Source organism: Physeter macrocephalus, chromosome 18, assembly GCF_002837175.3.
Source record: "Physeter macrocephalus isolate SW-GA chromosome 18, ASM283717v5, whole genome shotgun sequence".
NCBI lineage: Eukaryota > Metazoa > Chordata > Mammalia > Artiodactyla > Physeteridae > Physeter > Physeter macrocephalus.
The window spans coordinates 73,253,847-73,277,730 of record NC_041231.1 but is presented as its reverse complement, the minus strand read 5'-3'; the positions used below and the strand labels follow the sequence as shown (position 1 = coordinate 73,277,730).

The following is a 23,884-nucleotide window of genomic DNA, read 5'->3' as shown; positions in this document are numbered from 1 at the left end:
CCACATCTTCTTTATCCATTCATCTGTTCATTGCAGCTCTATTTACAATAGGCAGGACATGGAAGCAACCTAAGTGTCCATCAACAGATGAATGGATAAAGGAGATGTGGCACATATATACAATGGAATATTACTCAGCCATAAAAAGAAATGAAACTGAGTTATTTGTAATGAGGTGGATAGACCTGGAGTCTGTCATACAGAGTGAAGTAAGTCAGAAGGAGAAAAACAAATACCATATGCTAACACGTATATATGGAATCTAAGAAAAAAAATGTCATGAAGAGACTAGGGGTAGGATGGGAATAAAACACAGACCTACTAGAGCATGGACTTGAGGATATGGGGAGGGGGAAGGGTAAGCTGTGACGAAGTGAGAGAGTGGCATGGACATATATACACTACCAAACGTAGGGTGGATAGCTAATGGGAAGCAGCCACAGGCACAGGGAGATCAGCTAGGTGGTTTGTGACCACCTAGAGGGGTGGGATAGGGAGGGTGGGAGGGAGGGAAGTGCAAGAGGGAAGAGATATGGGAGCATATGTATGTGTATAACTGATTCGCTTTGTTGTAAAGCAGAAACTAACACACCATTGTAAAGCAATTATACTCCAATAAAGATGCTAAAAAAAATAACAAATAAATAAATAATAAAAATGTTTTACCTGCACAAGTTTGAGATTCCAGGGTGGGTGGTTAATCAAACCTTCCAGTTGAACCTGGTTGGCTACTGCAGCTTGCAGTTCCACGTAAGTATTACTATCTAGTTGTAATCCTGGAAACAGGTCATTGATTAAGCAGAGGAACAGAGGTTCATCTTCATCAATCTAAGGTGGCAGAGAACAAATTTACTCATTCAGTCAACAACGAAGCTTGTAGCAGAAGCTCACAGCACTTATCACTTCATGCCCAAAGAAACATTTTATTACTCTCCTAGCCACATGTGTATGCTCTAGTACTTTCTCCCAAACACCACCACGGAATCCACATTACCTACAGCATTGCACCCAAGTTCCCTGGCATTCAAGATCTTCTCCAGTCTACTGCTCCAAGGTCTGATCTCACTTCTTTATCCTATGAATGTTCTGCTTCCCACAGACAGGTATATGCACTAACCTTAAAAACACGCAAGTAATAGTCCCAATCCCATGAGAAGAGAGTATTGATATTTCACTTAAATTAGGAAAAGATCTGTAACCCTGCATGTCTGGCTCATCCAGCACTGGCTGGAAAACTGCATCAGAGCAGCGTTCTGTCTCTCGTGAAAGCAGCAGGTTGGAGTAAATGAACTCCAATCCTTATTTACCACATCTTTAATACCGAGATCACCCCATGCCCAACTGCTGACTCCCTCTGATTTTTTCCTTATTCTCTGGTGGGGGAGGGTCTCTGGATACTTTCTGGAACTCTCGTCTAGAAGTTTCAGGAGTATCATTATTAATGGAGGCAGTAAGCTATACTCTGGAGGGAGCAGAGGATTTAGCATCAGAAAGTCTCGTGGACTTTTGTTCCAGCTTATCAACTGAATGTGATTATGGGTGAGTCCTACACATGTGCCTCTCCCATAAGGAAAATGGCAATAAGCACGATAGCCACCCATATCCCCCAGAGTGGCTGTAAGACTCAAACAAGACAATACCCCTGAATAGGTTTTGTAATAGTCATGAACTACACAGATGTTAGTTGTTAGTTTTTTAACTAGAATGCGAGCTCCTAAGATCCATTTCTTTCTCAACCTTGTACTCCTAGGGCATGGACATGATACGTAGCATATAGAAGCCCCTGAATAAAAGCCACATGAACCTGTCCGTCAACCAGTTTAAAACAACCTGGCTGTAATTATGACAAGCATGAAATCGGTGAAATAATTATTATAATTTCTATAGCAAACTTTTAAAGCATATTTGGAAAACAGAAATGGTGTTGGTGTTTTGGGAGAGACATAGCTAAGCTAGTCACATACAAAGAAAGCAAAAAAAGCTTTCATGGTTCCCTATGAATCCAGATTTTCATATTTAGAATCTGTGTTACATTATGAATAATGGACTGACATTTGGGGGCTGGAGCCCACTGATGAAGCCTGTTTCACGGCACACAACTGATAAAAGGATGCATTTGCAGCCCATGTGGGTCATACAAAGCCATGGCATTTTTTTGTGGGGGAGGGGGATTGCCTTCCTCTGAAAGCTCAGCTCAGTGGTAACTTCCCTGCAATATATTTTTTTTTCTTTCTGCGCCCACACGGCATGCGGCATCTTAGTTCCTCAACCAGGGACTGAACCTGTGCCCCCTGCACTGGAAGTGTGGAGGCCTAACCACTGGACCGCCAGGGAAGTCCCACTTCCCTGCAATTTTTAATGTTAACAGCTTCACATGAGCCAACCCCCACTTGTCAGCCAGGTCGAAATCCTGAAAAAGAAATTAATTCAGAGAAGAAAGATACCAATTTAGAAAGGTTCATATCTCTTAGCCCTCTCATGACGGTGCTTAATTCACTATCTTCTGGTCTGGCTCTTTTTTGAGATCCAAGCGTCCTCAGTACAGATAGAATATTTCTCAACCCAAAGTCATAATGAACCTAAGATGAGAAAAGAAAGAAAAAAGATTATTCAATTGAAAAATTCTAAATGTAGACTCACTATGTATTACATATATGTAGATATTCTGATACTTATACACTATAGTTTTGGAGTGGCAGAGTGGCAAAGTTTTATTAGCTCATTTCTCCCGCCTTCCCTTTGACTGAAAAATGATCACTCCTCTGGAAAGATCAAGCTGTATGATACAGTGTTCACACCTTAAATATCTTTTGAGAACAATACAGTCTGATAGTCTGAGTGGCAACCATTTAAAATGCATGACCAACAGGTTACATACTATGTGATTCCCTTTATGTAATATTCTTGAAATAACAAAAGTATAGAGATGTAGAAAAGATTAGGGCTACAAGGGGCTATACGGATTTGGAAAAGAGGTGAGTGTGGCTATAAAGGGGTAGCAGGAGGGAACCTTGTGATAAACAGTTGTGTATGTTGGCTGTGGTGGTGGTTACATGAATCTACACATGTTTGCATAGGACTACGCATACACAAACACACACACACGAGCGCATGAAAAATTGGTGAAGTCTTAGTAATTTCTCTTTATTGTACCAATGTCGATCTTCTGGTTTTGTTCCTGTTCTATAGTTATAAGATGTCAACACTGCGAGAAGCAGGGTGAAGAGTGCACAGGACCTCTTGTACACTTCTTTGAAACTTCCTGTGAATCTATAATTATTTCAAATTAAGAAAGTTTTAAAAATACATAATTAGGGGGCTTCCCTGGTGGCGCAGTGGTTGAGAATCTGCCTGCCAATGCAGGGGACATGGGTTCAAGTCCTGGTCCGGAAAGATCCCACATGCCGCGGAGCAACTAAGCCCGTGCGCCACAACTACTGAGCCTGCGCTCTAGAGTCTGCGAGCCACAACTATTGAAGCCTGCGCACCCTAGAGCCCGTGCCCCACAACCAGAGAAGCCACCGCAATGAGAAGCCTGTGCACCACAATGAAGAGTAGCCACTTCTCGCCACAACTAGAGACAGCCGGCGCACAGCAACGAAGGCCCAATGCAGCCAAAAATAAAATAAATAAATAAATAAATATTTTTTAAAAAATACGTAATTAATAGGTCAAATTAATTATAAATATACTTTAGAAAAGAGTCAAGGAATTTTTTAACTCCCTAATTAGCATGTATCAAGGTAAAATTGCAAAGTTAAAAAACAAGTTTTCAGCTAGGGGGAAAATAGATATACAAAGTTACCTGTTTAGTAAGTTGCTCTTCACAGAGTTTGTAAAGTACATAAAACTTTTGAGCCAAGATAACATTTTCAAGAAAACCACAGCTTGCAAGTTTAACTCGCATAATGATCTGAAAATTAATACAGTGAGATTTTTCAACTTTAGTGAAAAACAGGTAAAGAACATAAACTGTATTATGCTTTTAAATCCTGATGCATACCTGTCTATCAGGAACCATCATAGCAACAGTTCTAAATTGAATTTTTAAGTTCTCTGGTAGTTCCTGGCGCCCAGCATATCCAGGGTTCTAAAAATTAAAATTATTTAATTTTAATTCTTGATATAATTTTCATTTCATGAATACAAATACATTTCAAATCCCTAAGTCAGATTCTAAGAGGGTACTGAAAAACATTAGATTCATAAAATGTCCCTATTTTCACAAAAATGTGTACTGGACCATCCATATTTATTAATGTCACATCACTCCCTCTTACATATTTCCATTTTCGTTATACTAATAAAGTCACACACATGCACACACACACACACACCATTCTGTGTAGCAAAAATTAAGTATCTGTGTATCTATTTATTAAGAAAATAGAAAAGGAAATAGAAAAGAAAACTGAATAAATACTGGGGTAATTATGATCTAAAATATGTTATCGAAAGAGAAGGAAAATTCATCAGTTTACTTAGGTAAATTTTATTTCACCTCTTTAATTATCCTTTGCAGTCAGAATTATAGAGTTCTGTGGCTGACAAAGTACCATTTAAAAAAAACAAAACAAAACATGGGGATGAAGGGAAATAAAGACAGGAATGTTGAGAAAAACATTGAAAAGGACAAAAGTAGAGATGGAAAGGAAGCTAATAAGTAGCAAAAGTCTGAGGACAGGTCAGAACCAAAAGTCCCAAGGGAAAGATTAGAGGGTTCAAAGGCAAGTAAGGCAAAGAGGAGGCAGTTATTTTAGGAAAGTGCATGAAGAAACCTTCAGTCCCTGAGCATTTACTGGACACTGTCAATAGGCCAGATAACTTGCTAGGTGCTGGGAATACAAACATTACTGGCTGCCTCTCAATACTCCTTTTTTTCATCCTTAGGCACAGAACCCCAGTTGCAAGCTGGGTGCATCACCACCCAGGTTTAAAACCACATTTCCCAGCCTGCCTTGCAGCTGGTGTGATTAAATTCTACACTGTGAGTCACAAAAGGACACAGTGTATGAAATATCCTTGATGTCTGTTTGAAGGCAGTTGATTCAATCAATTGGCTGCAACAGAGATGCTTCTGTAGCATCTTGGGTTATAAGGTGGCGTTGAAGATGGAAACCATGATGGTGTAGAAACACTGAAGGCTCTTAAGAGAATACATCCTTAGATGTTAAGCCACTATTTTTCATGTCTCAGTTATTCACAGCCTAATGCAATTATCTAATTGATATTTCCAATATTATTCTTAATCCAAAGGGAACATAAAGATTCTTTTAAATTCTTCTGAGCCACAGCATCACACTGAGTAAACTTCTTCATCTAATTTCCTGAGTTACAACTGATCACGTCAGGATTATTAATATTTACCCCCAACTGCTTAACTGGTTGTTTGCTTACATTAAAGCTTATCAGAAAATTTTCTGATTTTTCTTCCTATAATTTATCTTTATCCACTCAGGACACTTAAAACTCAGACTACTTGTATTATCTTGAGACTTAGAGACTTAGCAGAATAGAGATCATTTAAAAGCATTATGTAAAACCAGTTCAACATTAACTTCACTTCTCCAATTTATAAACACCTCTATTTATTCATGCCTTTGGTTTTCTGTCTTTACAACATTGTATCACAAAGTTCTGCCCTCAATCACACGGTAACTGAATTTGTTACAATTCTTTGGTATAGGACCTTGTTGAATTTTTTTGGAAATTTTAAATCATTTCCATCATCCTTTATTAAGTGTCAGAGAAAAGCCAAGTGTAGAGGTTAAGTAGTCAGGTTTTGATGTTAGACAGACAATAACATTTTCCTCTAACTAGCTGTGTCACTTGAGCAAGTTTTTTTAATTTCACTGAGCCTCGGGTGTCTTGGTTATAAAACATCTGCCATACAAAATACTACGGGACTATACCTCACTGACCCTTCAAAGTTAGGTGTGGCCAAGTAAATTGTTTTAACCAATGGTTGTGACCTGTGTCACTTCTGGACAGAAACCCTAGGAACCAGAGCATAATTCTTCTTGTTCTCTTTTTCCTTTGCTACAGCAACCAGTAACGATTGAGACAGTACCAGAGTAAGGACATGTAAAGCATCCCCTGCCCTCTCCACCCCGACACCATCATCCTGAAGTGGACATGGGGCATGAGAGAATAATAAATCCTTGAGGTTTTAAACCACTAAAATTTGGGGGATTGTTATTGTAGCTTCCCCCCTGTCTGATACAATACATAAAATATTTAGCCCATCCCCTCACACAAAATTAGTGCTCAATAAACAGTAGCTATTTTTATCTTTAACATATCACTATTTTATCTTCTGTCTGGATTATTTTTACTACTCAAAAAAAAATCCTATAACAGGGACTATACTCTGACCCCTGGATTGTCAGTCATTTACCCACTAATATATGCTTACTTTTATCTGAGTCTGTAACAATTAAACCAATAAATTGCATTTAAAACCTATGTTCTTCAATCCCTTTTAAAATCGCATCAAAAAGTATAAAATACTTAGGAATAAACCTGACTAAGGAGGTGAAAAGAATGAAATAATGCCATTTGCAGCAACATGGATGGGCCTAGAGATTATCATACTAAGTGAAGTAAATCAGACAGAGAAAGACAAATATCATATGATATCACTTATATGTGGAATCTAAAATATGATACAAATGAACTTATTTACAAAACAAAAACAGACTCACACAGACATAGAAAATAAATTTATGGTTACCAAAGGGGAAAGGGGGTGGGGGAGGGATAAATTAGGAGTTTGGGATTAGAGATACAAACTACTATATATAAAATAGATAAAAACAAGGTCTTAGTATATCACAGGGAACTATATTCAATATCTTATATAATAAGCTATAATGGAAAAGAATATGAAAAAGAATATATACATATATAAAACTGAATCACTTTGCTGTACACCAGAAAGTAATACAACATTGTAAATCAACTATACTACTTCAATAAAAAATTTAAAAATATATAAAACCTATGTTCTCACCATTGTTAAGAAGATTCCAAATTCTAGATTTAAATCAACACAATCACCATCAGAAAAAATGAACTGTTTTTTTCTCTCTTTTCTTGCTGTCAAAACAATGTAAATTTGTTGGGCTGCCACTGATAATACAGGCAATTCAATTCTGTTAAACTCATCAAAACAGCCCCAAGAACCTGACTGTGCAAGACCTAGTATGAAAAACAGTTAATCTGATAAGTTTTACTTTGTAATATATCTTCTTGATGGCAATCATTTCTCCAAAGCACTCTCAAACAATTTTATATTGAAATACAATTTATGTAAATTTCATACCTGGCTGTTTACAAAGACTAAGTTAATTCCAGTGATATACAAAGGTTTAATTATTTGTACATCATCACCAAAACAATAAAAATAGTACACTGACAAAATGAAAGTATAGACACATCATTACACCAGAGATGCTGAAGGGTGACAAAAATTTGATTCAGTCTTGATGTGCCACCTCCAGTGGGGATAGGTGTGAAGCAGCCATAATATTTGGGGAAATTAACAAAATAACGGATGCCCCGTCTGGGTCAGATCACTCTGTTCCTTTCTTGTTGTAATGAGAGAAATGCCAGGAAGCTAGGTGAGACAGAGAATGGTCAAAAGGATGTTTATTTATTTCTTACAAAACCCAGCATAAAGGAAGACCTGGATATTGGGAACATTGCTCCTGTCTATTCTCTAAGGATGAAAGTCTTCATTATCTTCAACTGCATGAAATGCTCTTCTTTCTTTTATTATTGCTTCCCCCCACCTACCCCCACACACACTTTTATTCTCTCTCCTTTGGGAATTTCCATTATGTGGATATTGGAACTTATATATCTATCCCTATGGCCCTTAAATTTTTCTTTCAAACTTTCCATTTCTTTTTGCAATGTATTCTCTTGGCTAGATATTCCAACTCCAGAGAGGTTTTTTGTTTTTGCTTTTTCTCAATTTTTATTTTCAATTTCTGATTATTCCAATTGTTATGCTTTTCATAGCAGCTTATTTTTTCTTTAATTGGTTGTATGTGGTAAATTCTTGAATCTCTCTGAAGCCATTAATTTTAGTTACTTTTGCATTTTCTTTGGTTTTCTCTATTAATCAGTTAAGTGGTCAGTAGGTCTCTTTGCTGTTTGTGAGTGCCTCCTTAATGCCTTCAAATATTTTATGATACTTGGTTATCTCTTCATATGTGTGTTATTTCCTCATTCCAAATGCAAATTCCTGTTTGCAGGATGCATGGCTGCCTCTGGCGATTTGGGGGAAGGGATGAGAGAGGCAGGAGAGCTTACCCTCTGGGTCTGGAGCATGAGGTCTGACCTGGTGCAGTGCTTGCCTCTCTGGCACAAGCCTCCACCTGGCACTGATCTTTGTCAGGACTCCCACTTCAGACCTTTTACATGGAGGAAAAATACTGGAGATAGCCACTTCCTTTTCTTTTTCTCTGCTTTCTGCTGTAGTTTTGGCATTCTAGGATTTACCTGGTGCTCTAGTCTGCTTCTCTCAACCATCTTCAACCCTTAAGCCAGGAGTGATCCACAGAAGAACTTTCTCTTTGATTAAAAAGTGATTCTTTGGGTTTAATTTTTTTTAAGGACAGGCAATTATAATGAATAAATTAATACCCATGTACCCACCTATCAAATCTTAACAATTTTGCTTCAGATTTCATCCTAAAGAATAAAATATTAGAACTACGGTTCAAGTCCATGTATGTCTCTCTTGGATCCACACTCCCTCCTTCTCCAGAGGTAACTTCTATCCTGAATTTGATGTCAATGGTTCCTATGCATGTTTTTAAACTACTGCTCTCGTGCACGTGTTCACAAACGCTACGTACTTTGCTCGTTCAAAATTTGTTGTGTATCTATTTTTCTATATATCTATAAAATACTGTACATATACAGTATAAATACATACAGTATATAATCAAATTAATAAATTTGATTTATTTGCTGTTGTCTGAAGCAGTGCTACCAACTTACACACACAGACTAAGGGTTAGTTTCTACACACCCTTACCAACAGTGGTTTGTCAGACTTGTCGATTCTTACCAATTGGCAAGAGTGAGAATGCTATCCCATTATTGTTTTGCATTTCTTAATGATTTGAAGAAAATCTTTCTTTCTTTTTCTTTCTATTTTTTTTTTTTTTTTTGGGTCACGCCATGAGGCATGAGGGATCTTAGTTCCCCAACCAGGGATTGAATTGAACCCCTGCCCCCTGCAGTGCAAGTGCAGAGCCTTAACCACTGGACCGCCAGGGAAGTCCAAAGAAAATCTTTCTTAATGCTGGATATTAATCTTTTGTCAGCTATACAGGTTAAAATATCTTCCCTCAGTCTGTAGCTTATTTTTTTCTCCTTCTTAGAGATGTATCACAAAAGACTGTAAAATTATATATATATATGTATATATATATATATATATATATATATACCTACAATTATCAATTTTCTCTTAGGCTATATATATATATATATATATATATATATATATATATGTATACACACACACACGCACAACTGACCCTTGAACAACGCAGGGGTTAGGGGCATGGACATTCCACACAGTCAAAAATCGATATATAACTCTGCAGTCAGCCCTCCCATATCCACAGTTCCACATCTAGGTATTCAACCCACCTGAGATCGTGTAGTATTGTAGTATGTATTTAGTTTAAAAAAATCTGTGTAGGGCTTCCCTAGTGGCGCAGTGGTTAAGAATCCGCCTGCCAGTGCAGGGCACGCGGGTTCGAGCCCGGTCCAGGAAGATCCCACATGCCGCAGACTAAGCCCGTGTGCCACAACTACTGACCCCGAGGGCCACAACTACTGACCCCGAGGGCTGCAACTACTGAAGCCCGCGCGCCTAGAGCCTGTGCTCCGCAAGAGAAGCCACCCAATGAGAAGCCCGCACACTGCAAGGAAAAGTAGCCTCCGCTCACTGCAACTAGAGAAAAGCCTGCGCACAGCAACAAAGACTCAGTACAGCCAAAAAGTAAATTAATTAATTAATTTTAAAAAAAAAATCTGTGTATAAGTGGACCTGCTCAGTTCAAATCTGAACTGTACAGTGTATATATATACAACAGGCAGGTAATTAAAGATAAAAGCTGGATGAGCAATTCCATGGTATCTATTACAGGGATATTCTCTTACCCTGTTTAAATGTATCAATCTTTTCTCTATAGTTTGTAATTTTTGTATAAAAAGTCCCTTTCTACTCTGAGAAAAAAGATATTTGCCTTTATTACCTTCTAAAAGCCATATATGTTTTGCCTACCACATCTAAGCGTTTAATCCCCAGAACTGATTTTTATACATGTTATAGGGATCCAATTTTTATATATGTAGGGATTCAATTTCCCTTGTTAAATATTAATCATCTATTGTACCAGAATGACTTATTGCAAAGTCTATCTCTTCATCACTGGTTTTCAATACCACCTTTTCCATATGTCAAGTGTCCCTGGCCTATTTCTGCATTCTCTACCATATTCCACTGGTCTATTTATCAACCCCTACACAAATACCACACTCTCTTAATTATGTGCTAAATGATATCTTTCTGAAATTTTCATTTTCTTTTTTTTTTTTGTGCGTAGTTAATTGAAATAAAATTTATTTTGTGTGTTGACTTCACATTCAAGTGAACTTGCTAAATTCTACTTTCTACAGTTTTGTTGAATTTTCTTTACTGTCTACCGTATCATTTGTAAATAACTATATTTTATATTTATTTCTTTCCAGTCTTTGTAGTTTTGTTGTCACTATTGTTGTTGTTCCTTACTGCAACTGGGCAGGATACAGAATACAGTGATAAGTAGAACTAATAGTAATGGAAATCCTCATCTTATAACTCATCTCAAGGAAAATGCTTTCACATTTTCAATAGTATGATGTTTGCTGGGGATGCCCTTTATCAAGTGAGCTATGTGGATGGATATCTGGGAGAAGAATCTAAGGAATAGCAATCATATGGAGGAGGGAGTGAACTTCAGGATGTTTGGGAAACATCAGAAAGGTCAAAGTGGCTGTAGTAGAGAGAGTGAGGGGACAGTATCAGGAGATGAGGTCAGAAGGTCACAGCCATGCAATGGGGAAGGAGCAGGTGTGACTATATAAAACAATACAGGATCATCGTAAGGATTTCGACTCTTATTCTCAGTGAGGCCAGTGCCCAGCTTTCAGCAGAAGAGTGTCATGATCTGACTTACAATTGGAAGGAACCAGTTTTGAGATTAGAATGGAGAGCACAAGGGTAAACTCAGGGAGACCAATTAGGAGGCTTATTGGAGTACCACTGGGGAGGGATGATGATTGGCATGAACTAGGATGATAGTGGGGATAATAGAAGGTGGCTGGTGTTGGATGTATTTTGAAGGTAGAGCTAATAGTGTTTGCTGACAGTTGGATGTGAGTATGAGAGAAAGAGAGCTGTAAAGGATAAGTCAAAGATTTGTGTGTAAGTATCTGGAAGAATGGAGTGGGTGTTTAGTGTGCCAGGAAAGGCTGAGGAAGAAGTCGATACAGGGAGGGAAGACCAGGAGTTTGGTTTTGGATACAGTGAATCTGAACCTGTTAGATATTTAAGTGGTGATGTCAAGGAGTAGATATCAGTTGTATTATGTGAATCCAGAGTTTCAAGGGTAAGTCTGAGCTAAAGATGTAAATTTGATCATTTAGATAGTATTTAAAGTTTGGGTCTGCATGCGATCACCAAAAGAACACTACAGAGCACTGAGTTCTAAGACTGAAGTGCTCTCTAATCTTTTTTCTTTGTCCATCTGAAACCACCTGCTATCTATCTTTCCAGATATTCTCAAAATTTCCCATCTGCTGGTGCCCCCCCTTCTTGTTTTCTAGTGTTACCATCCTTTTTAAAAATCTTTCAGGAATTCCCTGGTGGTCCAGTGGTTAGGATTCCGTGCTCTCACTGCAGAGGTCCCGGGTTCGATCCCTGGTAGGGGAACTAAAATCCCATAAGCCACACAGTGTGGCCAAAATTAGGTAGATAAATAAATAATAAAAATCTTTCATTTCAATGGGATTTAACGCAGGAAGGGAAGTCACATGTGTAATCAGTTTGCTATCCTGATCTTATCTCCTCCACCATTGTTTCAGGCAGTAATAAATTGATTCCATTTTCATAATCCAATACACATTCAACTCATGGACTGTAATGCCAGCAATAGTACTGAACAATATTAAATTGATGATATCTAGCCATTCTGACCCAGAAAAATGGCAACATCATACGCATCAACCTATATTAATTTTGGTTATATGGGATACTATCATTTTAGACTTCTATCAGAAAATAACATTTAATTGCAATAAAAATAAATTCACCAAAAATAAGTGTTTGACACTTGCCTTTAAAAATCCTTCCGAGCCCCCTGAAATCCATTTGATCTGAGCAGTTAAACACGACCACATATTTTCCCAAGCATCTTCCCATGTCTTTCGTAGTTTCTGTTTTGCCAGTGCCCGCAGGTCCTGCTGGAGCCCCTCCCATGTTCATTCCCAAAGCCTGTGCCAAAGTGATATAGCATCTGCGAAAGTGAATGAGATAAAGCATTGTGAATATGGGATAACACATGTTACAGTAAAGCACAAGCAAAAGTCCAGTGTGATTGGAATGAGCCTGTTTGTTTTAGAATTTGAGCAGCCCACATAAGACGCAGGCAACCAAACAAGGCTGGAGTATCTGATATTCATTACAAGTAATACAGTGTTTGCAAAAACACTCAACTCTGACGTAAAAAACCTGCAGGCCTTCCTTCCATTGTGGTCACGATAAATCCTAAGTCAGAGAACCAAATAAGCAGCAGTGTACTGGCAGATGTTTAACAATGGGCTCTCCAGGAACAAAAATAAATCTGATTTTTTTTTTGGCCATGCCACATGGCATGTGGGATTCTAGTTCCCTGACCAGGGATCAAACCCGTGCCCTCTACAGTGGAAGCGTGGAGTCCTACCACTGGACCACCAGGGAATTTCCTAAATCTGATTTTTATGTCTGCTGATTTCTGTGACATAAATACTTCCACCATGGCTGATTAGAAGCTACCAATGTGATAGCACAAAACTGGGAAGAGATGCATGACGTTGGCTCTTGCAAGCTGGTACAAGCTAGCTCCAGCACACCATTCCAAGTAAATCGTTTTCCTATGAAATGTTTTGCTCATTTAGACACAGGTAAAGAACAATATAATGAATCTCCTTGTATCCCTAATCCAGCTTCAGTTATATTTACTTCAGATCTAAGCAAACTTAGTAAAGCTTCGTAAGACATGAAGCTTTATACGTAAACATTGATTGAAGGGAAAACACCCTGAAAAATTTATGCTGTGATGAGACTGGGCATATAAAGGGAGGTTGGATGAGTCTAGAGGAGGTTGAAGATATAATTTGGCTGTATCATAATTTTACCTGGGGGCAGCCGAATTTAAAGTAACAGCAGAATTCATTGTTCTATGACCCAATTTAAGTCAATTCTACAAATGTGTATTGTCTTTTATGCACAGCATATAGAACCAGGTAATTGCGGGACATACAAAGATGAAAAAAACCCAGCTCTTGTCTAGTGTCCTATATTGGAAAGAATGGTGAGGGGATCTGCCGTTGACTGATTATTCAGACCTGGCCAAGAAACATCACTTTAGGTATTAATTTCCACATTTGAAAAACCAGGAGACTAAACTAGACCACCTCCAAGGTCCTTTCCTTCTTTGCAATTCTAATGACCCCCTTTATGGTTCTAGGGACATTTGTCCATCTTGCAAATCTAAACTTCATTACTAAATTACTCATAGTGAACATTCAAGCGTCCTTTTATTCTTTTATCTTTTTCTATTTCATAAAAATGTAATGTATATGTGCATTTAACTAACAGTGATGGTTGTTTCATTGTTAGACTTTGATGAGCTAGCACGGACCCCACACGATAGCAATGTTTTTGTTAACATTTCAAATGCAATTTTTTAAAATTAATTAATTTATTTATGGTTGCCTTGGCTCTTCGTTGCTGTGCACAGGCTTTCTCTAGTTGCGGCGAGCAGGGGCTACTCTTCGTTGTGGTGCGCGGACTTCTTATTGTGGTGGCTTCTCTTGTTGCACAACACGGGCTCTAGGCGAGTGGGCTTCAGTATTGTGGCTCGCGGGCTCTAGAGTGCAGGCTCAGTAGTTGTGGTGCACGGGCTTAACTGCTCCGTGGCATGTGGGATCTTCCCAGACCAGGGCTCAAACCCGTGTCCCCTGCATTGGCAGGCAGATTCTTAACCACTGCGCCACCAGGGAAGTCCCTCAAATGCAATTTTAAAACAATTTTAAGCACATGGCTTAATTACAAAAATGGGATAATAAAAATGGAGTTTCCTACCTATCTGTTAATGGAGTGATAACAAGACGATCAGTGCATCCCAGAAATTCATTCTGGTAAATAAAATCAACATCTGTAATAGACACCACTGTTTGATCCAAATCTTCCTTAAAGTAAAATCTACTCTGTTTTAGCCATTCAAAATCAGTAACTGATTTGATATGCATTTTTACCTTAAAAACATGAAATACAAAGAGATTAGTACTGCATTGCAGTAGCATAAAACACAAGCATGTGGGCAGTTTTTATTCACTCATTCACGAATTGATTCTCATTCATTTAACGTATATTTACTGAGTCCCTCCTTAGGCCTGACACTGTGATGGATGAACAAAGACAGACATGGTTCCTGACTTCTGGAGCTGACAGAAGAGGACAAAAGACAATCAGATAAACAAGTAGTTGCAATAAAGTAGGTAATGAAATTATGTAGCAAGAAGACCTCACCTAGTCTAGAAGGTCTGAGGGGGATACTTGGAGAAAGAAACATCTAAACTAAACCCTGCAAAAATAGTAGGAATTAGCCAGGGAAATAAAACAGAAGGGGTGATGGAGGTGTGGGAGGTCAAAACATTCTAGAGGAAGACCCAGAAGATCTGACTGGCATGTTCAAGAAACTGAAAGAAGTTCAGTACAGCTGAGGCATCCAGGACTCTGGAGAAAGAGTGAGAGCTGAGGTTTCACAGGGCAGAGGAAAGAGGGTGGGCATTGTTCTCATGGCAATGGGAAGCCATGAGAAATGGGAAGGGATTAAGCAGAGAAATGCATGGTCATATATGCACACATGACTTCTTGCACCAGCATTGTGGCCAAACCAATCAATCTGCCCAGTCATCAGCTTATACCCATGGGGCAAGAGGTACTGGGCCCCACCACCATGGATGCAAGAGATAGAAACCGGGTGAGCACGTTTAGGAACAACATCCCCCCGCCACCACATTCTACAGTGCTTCATGACTTTGCATCAGCAAACCTGGAGAAACCCCAGTCCTGCCCACTCAGGGGAACCAACATAGGAAGTGGCAAGTGCTCCCCTTCACTGCTCCACAACCCAGGGCCCACTTCCAGGTCATTCGACACTAAAAAACGGACTCTGGCAACTGTACAATGCTCAGTTCTCCATCTAATCAAGTCTTCATGCTATTTACCATCTTGCATTTTGTTGTTGTTTCATTGTTTATGATCTTGCTTCCCCCTCCAGTTAAGAATTCCTATCTTCCCTCTTAAAATGCAGTTTGTATTCATCATCTTAAAAGAGCTGCTTTCAGGTAACATTGTCCAGTACCACCCCCAGGGACGCTGTTCTCTAACACAGGACCCTCAGCCATGGAGATGCAGTCAGCTAGCTACTTTCAACAATCCAATAAGATGGTAAAGAGGGGGTGGAGGAGGAGAAAGTAACGAAGAATAGCTAATATTTACTGAGTTCTTACTGTACATCAGTCTATTCTAAGCATTATACATGGAAAAATAAAATGCATATATGCTGGCCATGAGATTTCATTTTACTTGGAATGCAAACTGACCATGAGTTCAGTAGCAATTAAGACAAAAAGAAAACAGTTTCATAGTCTTAATTGTGTGTATATTTTCTTTTTTTTTTGGTACTCGGGCCTCTCACTGTTGTGGCCTCTCCCTTTGCGGAGCACAGGCTCTGGACCCCCCGGCTTGAGTTCAGTAGCAATTAAGACAAAAAGAAAACAGTTTCATAGTCTTAATTGTGTGTATATTTTCTTTTTTTTTTGGTACTCGGGCCTCTCACTGTTGTGGCCTCTCCCTTTGCGGAGCACAGGCTCTGGACACGCAGGCTCAGCGGCCATGGCTCACGGGCCCAGCCGCTCCGCGGCATGTGGGATCCTCCCAGACCGGGGCACGAACCCGCGTCCCCTGCATCAGCAGGCAGACTCTCAACCACTGTGCCACCAGGGAAGCCCTGTGTGTATATTTTCTTTTAAAAAATCCATTCTGTACAGAAAGTAAAGATGCGCTGAGCATTTAATTTTAAAAAGAAATTTCTTCCATGAGACGTCAGCTTTAAGAGTCAGTGAGAGATGTATAGATATCCTCAATAGTACATTCACAGCAGGTATAGTAATTGATTCCATATGAACGTTTCTTGAAGTGGACTTCAAGGAAAGCCAAAGTATAATGGTAATTGAAATTCAGTGAAAGCAAATCTGTAGAAGGCCAAAGCAATATGGTCTAAGTATGCAGCTTTTTGATGGTTAGCTTAAACCAGAGAAATCCAAGAACAGTGTTTTCTGAACTTTAATACACATATGAATCACCTGGAAATCGTACTGAAATGCAGATTATGGTTCAGTAGGTCTGGTGGGGAGGCTGAAGATTCTGCTTTTCTAACAAGCTCCTAGGTGAGGCCCAATGCAACTGATTGTCATACAACACTTTGAGAAAGAAGGATCTAGATTACAGGGGAATAGACAGACTACATATCCTTCAATCTTCAATAAATACAACTTATCTGATCAGAACTTTTGATACAAATTTGAAACAGGTAGCCTGGGATCACAGTCTCTCAAAAAGCACCCCAAGTTGCATGAATTATGTGTCTCTGATGAAGGAAAAAGATGCCTAAAAGATAGATGAAATCAAATAGAATAAAGCAGTGGTAGTTCAAGACAAAACTAGTCAAATGGTGCAATATCAAAGCCACCTGGGGCCCCTACCCCATAACAGATAACTACTTCTCAAGACCACTGGTTGGGGTTCTATATCCAAAGGGAATTCAAATATCATCCCTCTTCCTCCCACCCTGCAGAACTTTGCCCAAAGCAAGCCCATGATGCCCTGTTGGACACTATCAATTGAACAGCCATGAGAGTTCCCTGAAGCTTGGTTCTATTCAATCTGGACTTCTTTCACAGTTGGCTCATCTGTTGGAAGAGGTAATCTAGAAGACATGACCACAGGTTGACCCACGAGCTGGATGGACGCAGGCAATTGGAGGCTTCTCATCCCCTTCCCTGTCCTTGGAATGGACATTCTGCCCACTGTTCCCACAGTGGGGCTGTTTTCAAGGATGCAGCCTTGAGAGAGCAATGTGTTGTTGAGACCATCTGGATGGTATACGTGACAGTTAAGGCCTCTATATAAACTTAGAAAATTTTGGCAGAAAAATGCAGAGATCTACTCTGCTTGTGGCTGCCCAAGACAAGCCTCATGAGTAAACTTCCTGGCTTATTAAAACTTCCACCTACCAACCTGGAGTAACATGCCTCTCTCTTCAGGCTCTCCTTGCCCTCTCTGTGCAGGGGCTAAGTTATGAACTAACATTATCATAACTCATGACCAAGCCCACCTAAATTATATCACATCCCTGGTTATTGGTTTAATGAAACAATTAGTTCAAATCACATCAGTTGATTCCAGACTTTCAGAATGCCAAAGGTGAATATACACATATGATTGTTAAAACTTCCAAATATAGATATTTGTAGACATTGTATAGTTGTCTACAACTATACAACTATACTGGATAGTTGTGAAAAAGGACCAAGCAGATGGAAAGTTCATATAAGTTAAGAAATACATATAATACTTAACTGTTCATTATTAGAAACACTAACTTATTAATTAGTATACTAAATTATTTTAAATTAAGACAAAAATGATACTTTACCAAGTCATCAAAAATATCTCTCTGATGCACATGGATGGTAATTAGAGTTTCAAATTTCACTCTATCAAACTTGCTCAGGTCATGTGTTGTCTGACCAATTAGAGTATTTAGAATATCCAAAAATTTCTGATTGGTTACTTGCATGATTTTCCTGTCATCTTTTGCATTATTTAAAGCCTCTTCTGAATCATGTGTCCACAACATCTGAAGTCCCAGAAGCCCAACCTACAAATCCAGAAGACAAATAAATTTACCAAATATTTAAAACACATCTGCAATAAAATTTAGTGGTCACTTAGTCACATAAAGGTGAACAGTCTTACTGATTTTAAACTGAAAAAGGGACATGCATTTCTCTACTCCCAAAGGGTAAAAACATTTAAAGTTCAAACTATTGATTATTTAATTATTTCAAAGTCGATAGATAAATAATAATTTGAACAACTGCTATGATTTATGGAATTATATGTGCATTAATGGAAGATGCTTGGGAAGTTTTTCTCAGAGGGCCTGAGACCCATATACCTTCACACAGTGATTTTTCTTTCTCAAGAAAAGAAATAGAATTAATAGACTACTGTGTATTTTTCTTCAGCAGGGTTTTGCAAAGGTTTCTTTGCATCTTCTAAAAAGGATATGCTGCCTATCTCTTTTCTTAATCTCACACTCTCTCTAATATCCATATCTTTATCTACATCTACTTCTCTGTCTATATATTTATCTACGAGAGAGACAGACAGAAAGTGAGAAGGGGAAAAGCTTGTCCTTTGTCTCCTGCTGAAGGCATAAGGAAATTGTGAGTGGACTGTCACCTTACCTACAATTTCTGCTGCAGAAAAGGAAATAAAAGTGGTCAGAACATGCCCTACCCTCACCCTCTCACTGCAACAATTGTCCCTTTGGGAGCTTTTGTTCATCCCCAGAGTCAAGCAACAGATCCAAGATCATTTGGACCAAAAAGGAATTCCACATCTGGTAGGGGAAGGAAAGTGTGTGAGGGAATGTGAGTACTGCAGGCATGGCATTCGATGTAGGTAAAGCAGGAATAAAACCCTTTCCTTATCCCTGCTTCCTCTGGAACTTCAATAATTTTCCTGCTAGAGTAGTGGCCAATCCTGGGGTCTGCAGGTAAAGAGAAATGAAGCACCTGGCTGAGAGGAGTAATGGGATGTAGAGGAAATAGCTGCTGTCAGGAAGCTCCCAAGAGCAAGCAGATTCTCTTTGCACAAAGCAAAGAGAAACAATACAGAAACAGTAGTGTAAGGCTTTCTTGATTTAAAGACCAAACAGACTTGCAGACCCCGCAAAATCACTACATAGAGGTACATTCTAAAAACTGATCTTTAAATTGATAACTATCCTGATATCTCTTGCACCCGTGGCCGCTGGCTTCCCTGCGCATTTGGTACCACTGGGGCTCCCGCAACCCAAGCAGCTGTACCACCTCTGCACCCTGTCCTCACTGGGGCAGACCCAAGTGCTTCAGGGCAGCCCCAGGAGCAGATGCCTGTGGATGGCCCACATACAGAGGTGGGATAAAACCAAAGCTGAACCGCAGGGGTGGGGCGACCAAGGAAGAGGATCGAAAATCTTCCCATTAGCTGCACAAGCTGCAGATTAAATCCCCATGATCAGCTAGGTAGAACCTGCGCCCATGGAATAGTTGAGTAGACAATGAGAGCTCCCACATATGAAAACAGTCTAGCTCTGGCAGCTGTGGACTTTGGGGGCAGCACACGCAGGAACTGGGCCAGATCAGAGCCTGAGTGGTCCCCACAGGGCAGAAAACAGGTCCAGAGAACAGCCCAGAGGCAGTGGAGGGCCTCCTGGGGAGGTGGAGGTGGGCTGTGGCTCACAGCGGGAGCAAGGACACTGACAGTTTAGATAACATTATTATTGCTATTATTTTTACTATGTTTTGATTTGTTCTGTTGTTGGTTCTTTTTTTGGTTGTTGTTCTTGTTTTGTTATTATTAGCCTTATCTAGTCTTTTGGGATTTTCTTGTTTTTTAACATATCTTTTATTAATTTTTTAATATATTTCTATTTTTACTTTGCTTTTCAGTTGTTCTGTGTTCTTTTCCCTTTTTTTCTTCTTTTTCTTTAATTTTTTTTGTGTGTTTTTTTTGTTTCTTGTGGTATGCGGACCTCTCACTGCTGTGGCCTCTCCCGTTGCGGAGCATAGGCTCCAGACGTGCAGGCTCAGTGGCCACGGCTCAGGGGCCCAGCTGCTCCACGGCACGTGGGATCCTCCCGGACTGGGGCACGAACCCGCCTCCCCTACATCGGCAGGCGGACTCTCAACCACTGCGCCACCAGAGAAGCCCTTTAATGTATTTTTTATTTTTTTATATTTCTATTTCTACTTTGCATTTCTTTTCTTCTGTGTTTTTTCCCTTTTTTCGTTTTTAATCATTTTTGTCAGTTTTTATTGCTTTGCTTTATTCTTCAGTTGGCACTCTGCTCTGGTTTTGCTTTTGGGCTTTTTGTTTCTGTTAGTTTTGTTTTTAATTGTTTGATTTCGTTTTCAGGTTCTTTTGTTTGTCTGGTTGTTCTCTTCCTTTTTGTTTTATTTTGTTCTGTTTTTGTTTCTTTTGTATGTGTGTGTTTCCCTGTTTCTCTTTGTTTGATTTTGCTTTTACCATTTGTCTGGGGTTTCATTTGTCTTTTTTATCTTTTTTTTTAAATCCCCCTTATTGCCATAATGAGCAACTTGCAGGGTCTTAGTTCCCTGACTGGAAGTCGGCCTGAGCCTCTGGGGAGGGAGCGCTGAGTCCAGGATGCTGGACCACCAGAGAATACCCAGTCCCAGGGAATGTTAAGCATTGAGAGCTCTCCAGGAGGCCTCTATCTGAATACAAGACTCCATTCAACTGCCTGCAGGTTCCAGTGCTGGACACCTCAGACCAAACAACAAACAAGACAGGGACACAAACCCACCCATCAGCAGACAGGCTACCTAAAGTCATACTAAGTTCACAGACACCCCAAAACACACCACCTGACATGGCCCTGCCCATCAGAGGGAAAAGACTCAGCTCCACCCACCAGAACACAGGCACCAGTCCCTCCCATCAGGAAGCCTACACAAGCTACCGGACCATCCTCAGCATCAGGGGCAGAGAACAGAAGCAAGAGGAACTACGATCCTACAGCCTAGGGAAAGGAGACCTCAAACACAGTAAATTAGACAAAATGAGAAGACAGAGAATTATCTTGCAGACAACGGAGAAAGATAAAAACCCACAAGACCAAAAAAATGAAGAGGAAATAGGCAAACTACCTGAAAAACAATTCAGAGTAATGATAGTAAAGATGATCCAAAATCTCGGAAATAGAATGAAGGCATGGATCAAGAAGATACAAGAGGGCTTCCCTGGTCACGCAGTGGTTGAGAGTCCGCCTGCCAATGCAGGGAACACGGGTTTGTGCCCCGGTCTGGGAAGATCCCATATGCCGCGGGGCGGCTAGGCTCGTGAGCCATGGCCGCTGAGCCTGCGCGTCCGGAGCCTGTGCTCCGCAACGGGAGAGGCCACAACAGTGAGAGGCCTGTGTATTGCAAAAAAAAAAAAAAAAAAAAAAAAAAGAAGATACAAGAAATGGTTAACAGGGACCTAAAAGAACTAAAGAACAGACAATCAATGGTGAAATGAAAAATACACTAGAAGGAATCAATAACAGAATAACAGAGGCAGAAGAAGAGATAAGGGAGCCAGAAGATAGAATGGTGGAAATAACTGCAGCAGAGCAGAATAAAGAAAAAAGAATGAAAAGAAATGAGGACAGTCTCAGAGACCTCTGGGACATTAAGCACACCAATATTTGAATTATAGGGCTACCAGAAGAAGAAGAGAAAAAGAAAGGGACTGAGAAAATATTTGAAGAGATTACGGTTGAAAATTTCCATAACATGGGAAAAGAAATGGTCAGTCAAGTCCAGGAAGCCTAGAGAGTCCATACAGGATAAGTCCAAGGAGAAACACGCCAAGACACATATTAATCAAACTATCAAAAATTAAACACAAAGAAAAAATATTAAAAGCAGCAAGGGAAAAACAACAAACAACATACAAGTTAATCCCCATAAGGTTAACAGCTGATCTTTCAGCAGAAACTACAAGCCAGAGGGAGTGGCAGGACATACTTAAAGCGACGAAAGGGAAAAACCTACAACCAAGATTACTCTACCCAGCAAGGATCTCTTTCAGATTCGACAGAGAAATCAAAAGATTTAGAGACAAGCAAAAGTTAAGAGAATTCAGCACCACCAAACCAGCTTTATAACAAATGCTAAACAACTTCTCTAGGCATGAAACAGAAGAGAAGGAAAAGACCTACAAAAACAAATCCAAAACAATTAAGAAAACAGTTATAGGAACATACATATCAATAATCACCTTAAATGTAAATGGATTAGGGACTTTCCTGGTGGCGCATTGGTTAAGAATCCACCTGCCAATGCAGGGGACACGGGTTCAATCCCTGGTCTGGGAAGATCCCACATGCCACAGAGCAACTAAGCCCATGTGCCACAACAACTGAGCCTGCGCTCTAGAGCCCACGAGCCACAACTACTGAGCCCACATGCAACAACTACTGAAGCCCATGTGCCTGAAGCCCGTGCTCCACAACAAAAGAAGCCACTGCAATGAGAAGTCTGTGCACCACAATGAAGACCCAATGTGGCCAAAAATAAATAAATAAATAATTTTTAAAAAATGTAAATGGATTAAATGCCCCAACCAAAGGACACAGACTGGCTGAATGGATACAAAAACAAGACCCATATATATGCTGTCTACAAGAGACCCACTTCAGACACAGACTGAAAGTGAGGGGATGGAAAAAGATATTCCATGAAAAGGGATTTCAAAAGAAAGCTGGAGTAAGCAATACTCATATCAGACAAAATAGACTTTAAAATAAAGACTATTACAAGAGACAAGGAAGGACACTACATAATGATCAAGGGATCAATCCAAGAGCAAGATATAATAATTGTAAATATTTATGCACCCAACATAGGAGCACCTCAATACGCAAGGCAAAGGCTAACAGCCACAAAAGGGGAAATCAACACTAACACAATAATAGAGGGAGACTTTAATGCCTCACTTACACCAATGGACAGATCATCCAGACAGAAAATTAATAAGGAAACACAAGCCTTAAATGACACATTAGACCAGATGGACTTAATTGATACTTATAGGACATTCCATCCAAAAACAGAATACACTTTCTTCTCAACTGCTCATTGAACATTCTCCAGGATAGATCACATCTTGGGTCACAAATCAAGGCCCGGTAAATTTAAGAAAATTGAAATCGTATCAAGTATCTTTTCCGACCACAACACTATGAGACTAGATATCAAATACAGGAAAAAAAAACTGTAAAAGAAAAAAAAAACCATGGAGGCTAAACAATATGCTACTAAACAACCAAGAGATCACTGAGGAAAGCAAAGAATACCTAAAAGCAAAAGACAATGAAAACATGACGACTCAAAACCTATGGGATGTAGAAAAGCAGTTCTAAGAGGGAAGTTTATAGTAATACAATCCTACGTCAAGAAACAAGAAAATTCTCAAATAAACAACCTAACCTTACACCTAAAGCAATTAGAGAAAGAAGAACAAAAAAACCCCCAAAATTAGTAGAAGGAAAGATATCATAAAAATCAGGTCAGAAATAAATGAAAAAGAAATGAAGGAAACGATAGCAAAGATCAATAAAACTAAAAGCTGGTTCTTTGAGAAGATAAACAAAATTGATAAACCATTCACCAGACTCATCAAGAAAAAAAGGGAGACGACTCAAATCAACAG

General features: G+C 39.5%; 1 protein-coding gene across 1 annotated transcript in view; it reads right to left on the bottom strand.

The window, feature by feature from the left end:
* DNAH8 (dynein axonemal heavy chain 8) overlaps positions 1 to 23,884 on the bottom strand; it is a 318,775-nt gene that overhangs the window by 161,331 nt on the left and 133,560 nt on the right. The window contains exons 41-48 of the mRNA XM_024122116.2: positions 18,054 to 18,278; positions 14,414 to 14,586; positions 12,406 to 12,584; positions 7,013 to 7,200; positions 4,004 to 4,090; positions 3,806 to 3,913; positions 2,445 to 2,579; positions 667 to 828 (exon numbers count right to left, since the gene is read on the bottom strand). Coding sequence (XP_023977884.2) covers positions 667 to 828; positions 2,445 to 2,579; positions 3,806 to 3,913; positions 4,004 to 4,090; positions 7,013 to 7,200; positions 12,406 to 12,584; positions 14,414 to 14,586; positions 18,054 to 18,278 — 1,257 coding nt within the window. The remainder of the gene's footprint in view (positions 1 to 666; positions 829 to 2,444; positions 2,580 to 3,805; positions 3,914 to 4,003; positions 4,091 to 7,012; positions 7,201 to 12,405; positions 12,585 to 14,413; positions 14,587 to 18,053; positions 18,279 to 23,884) is intronic.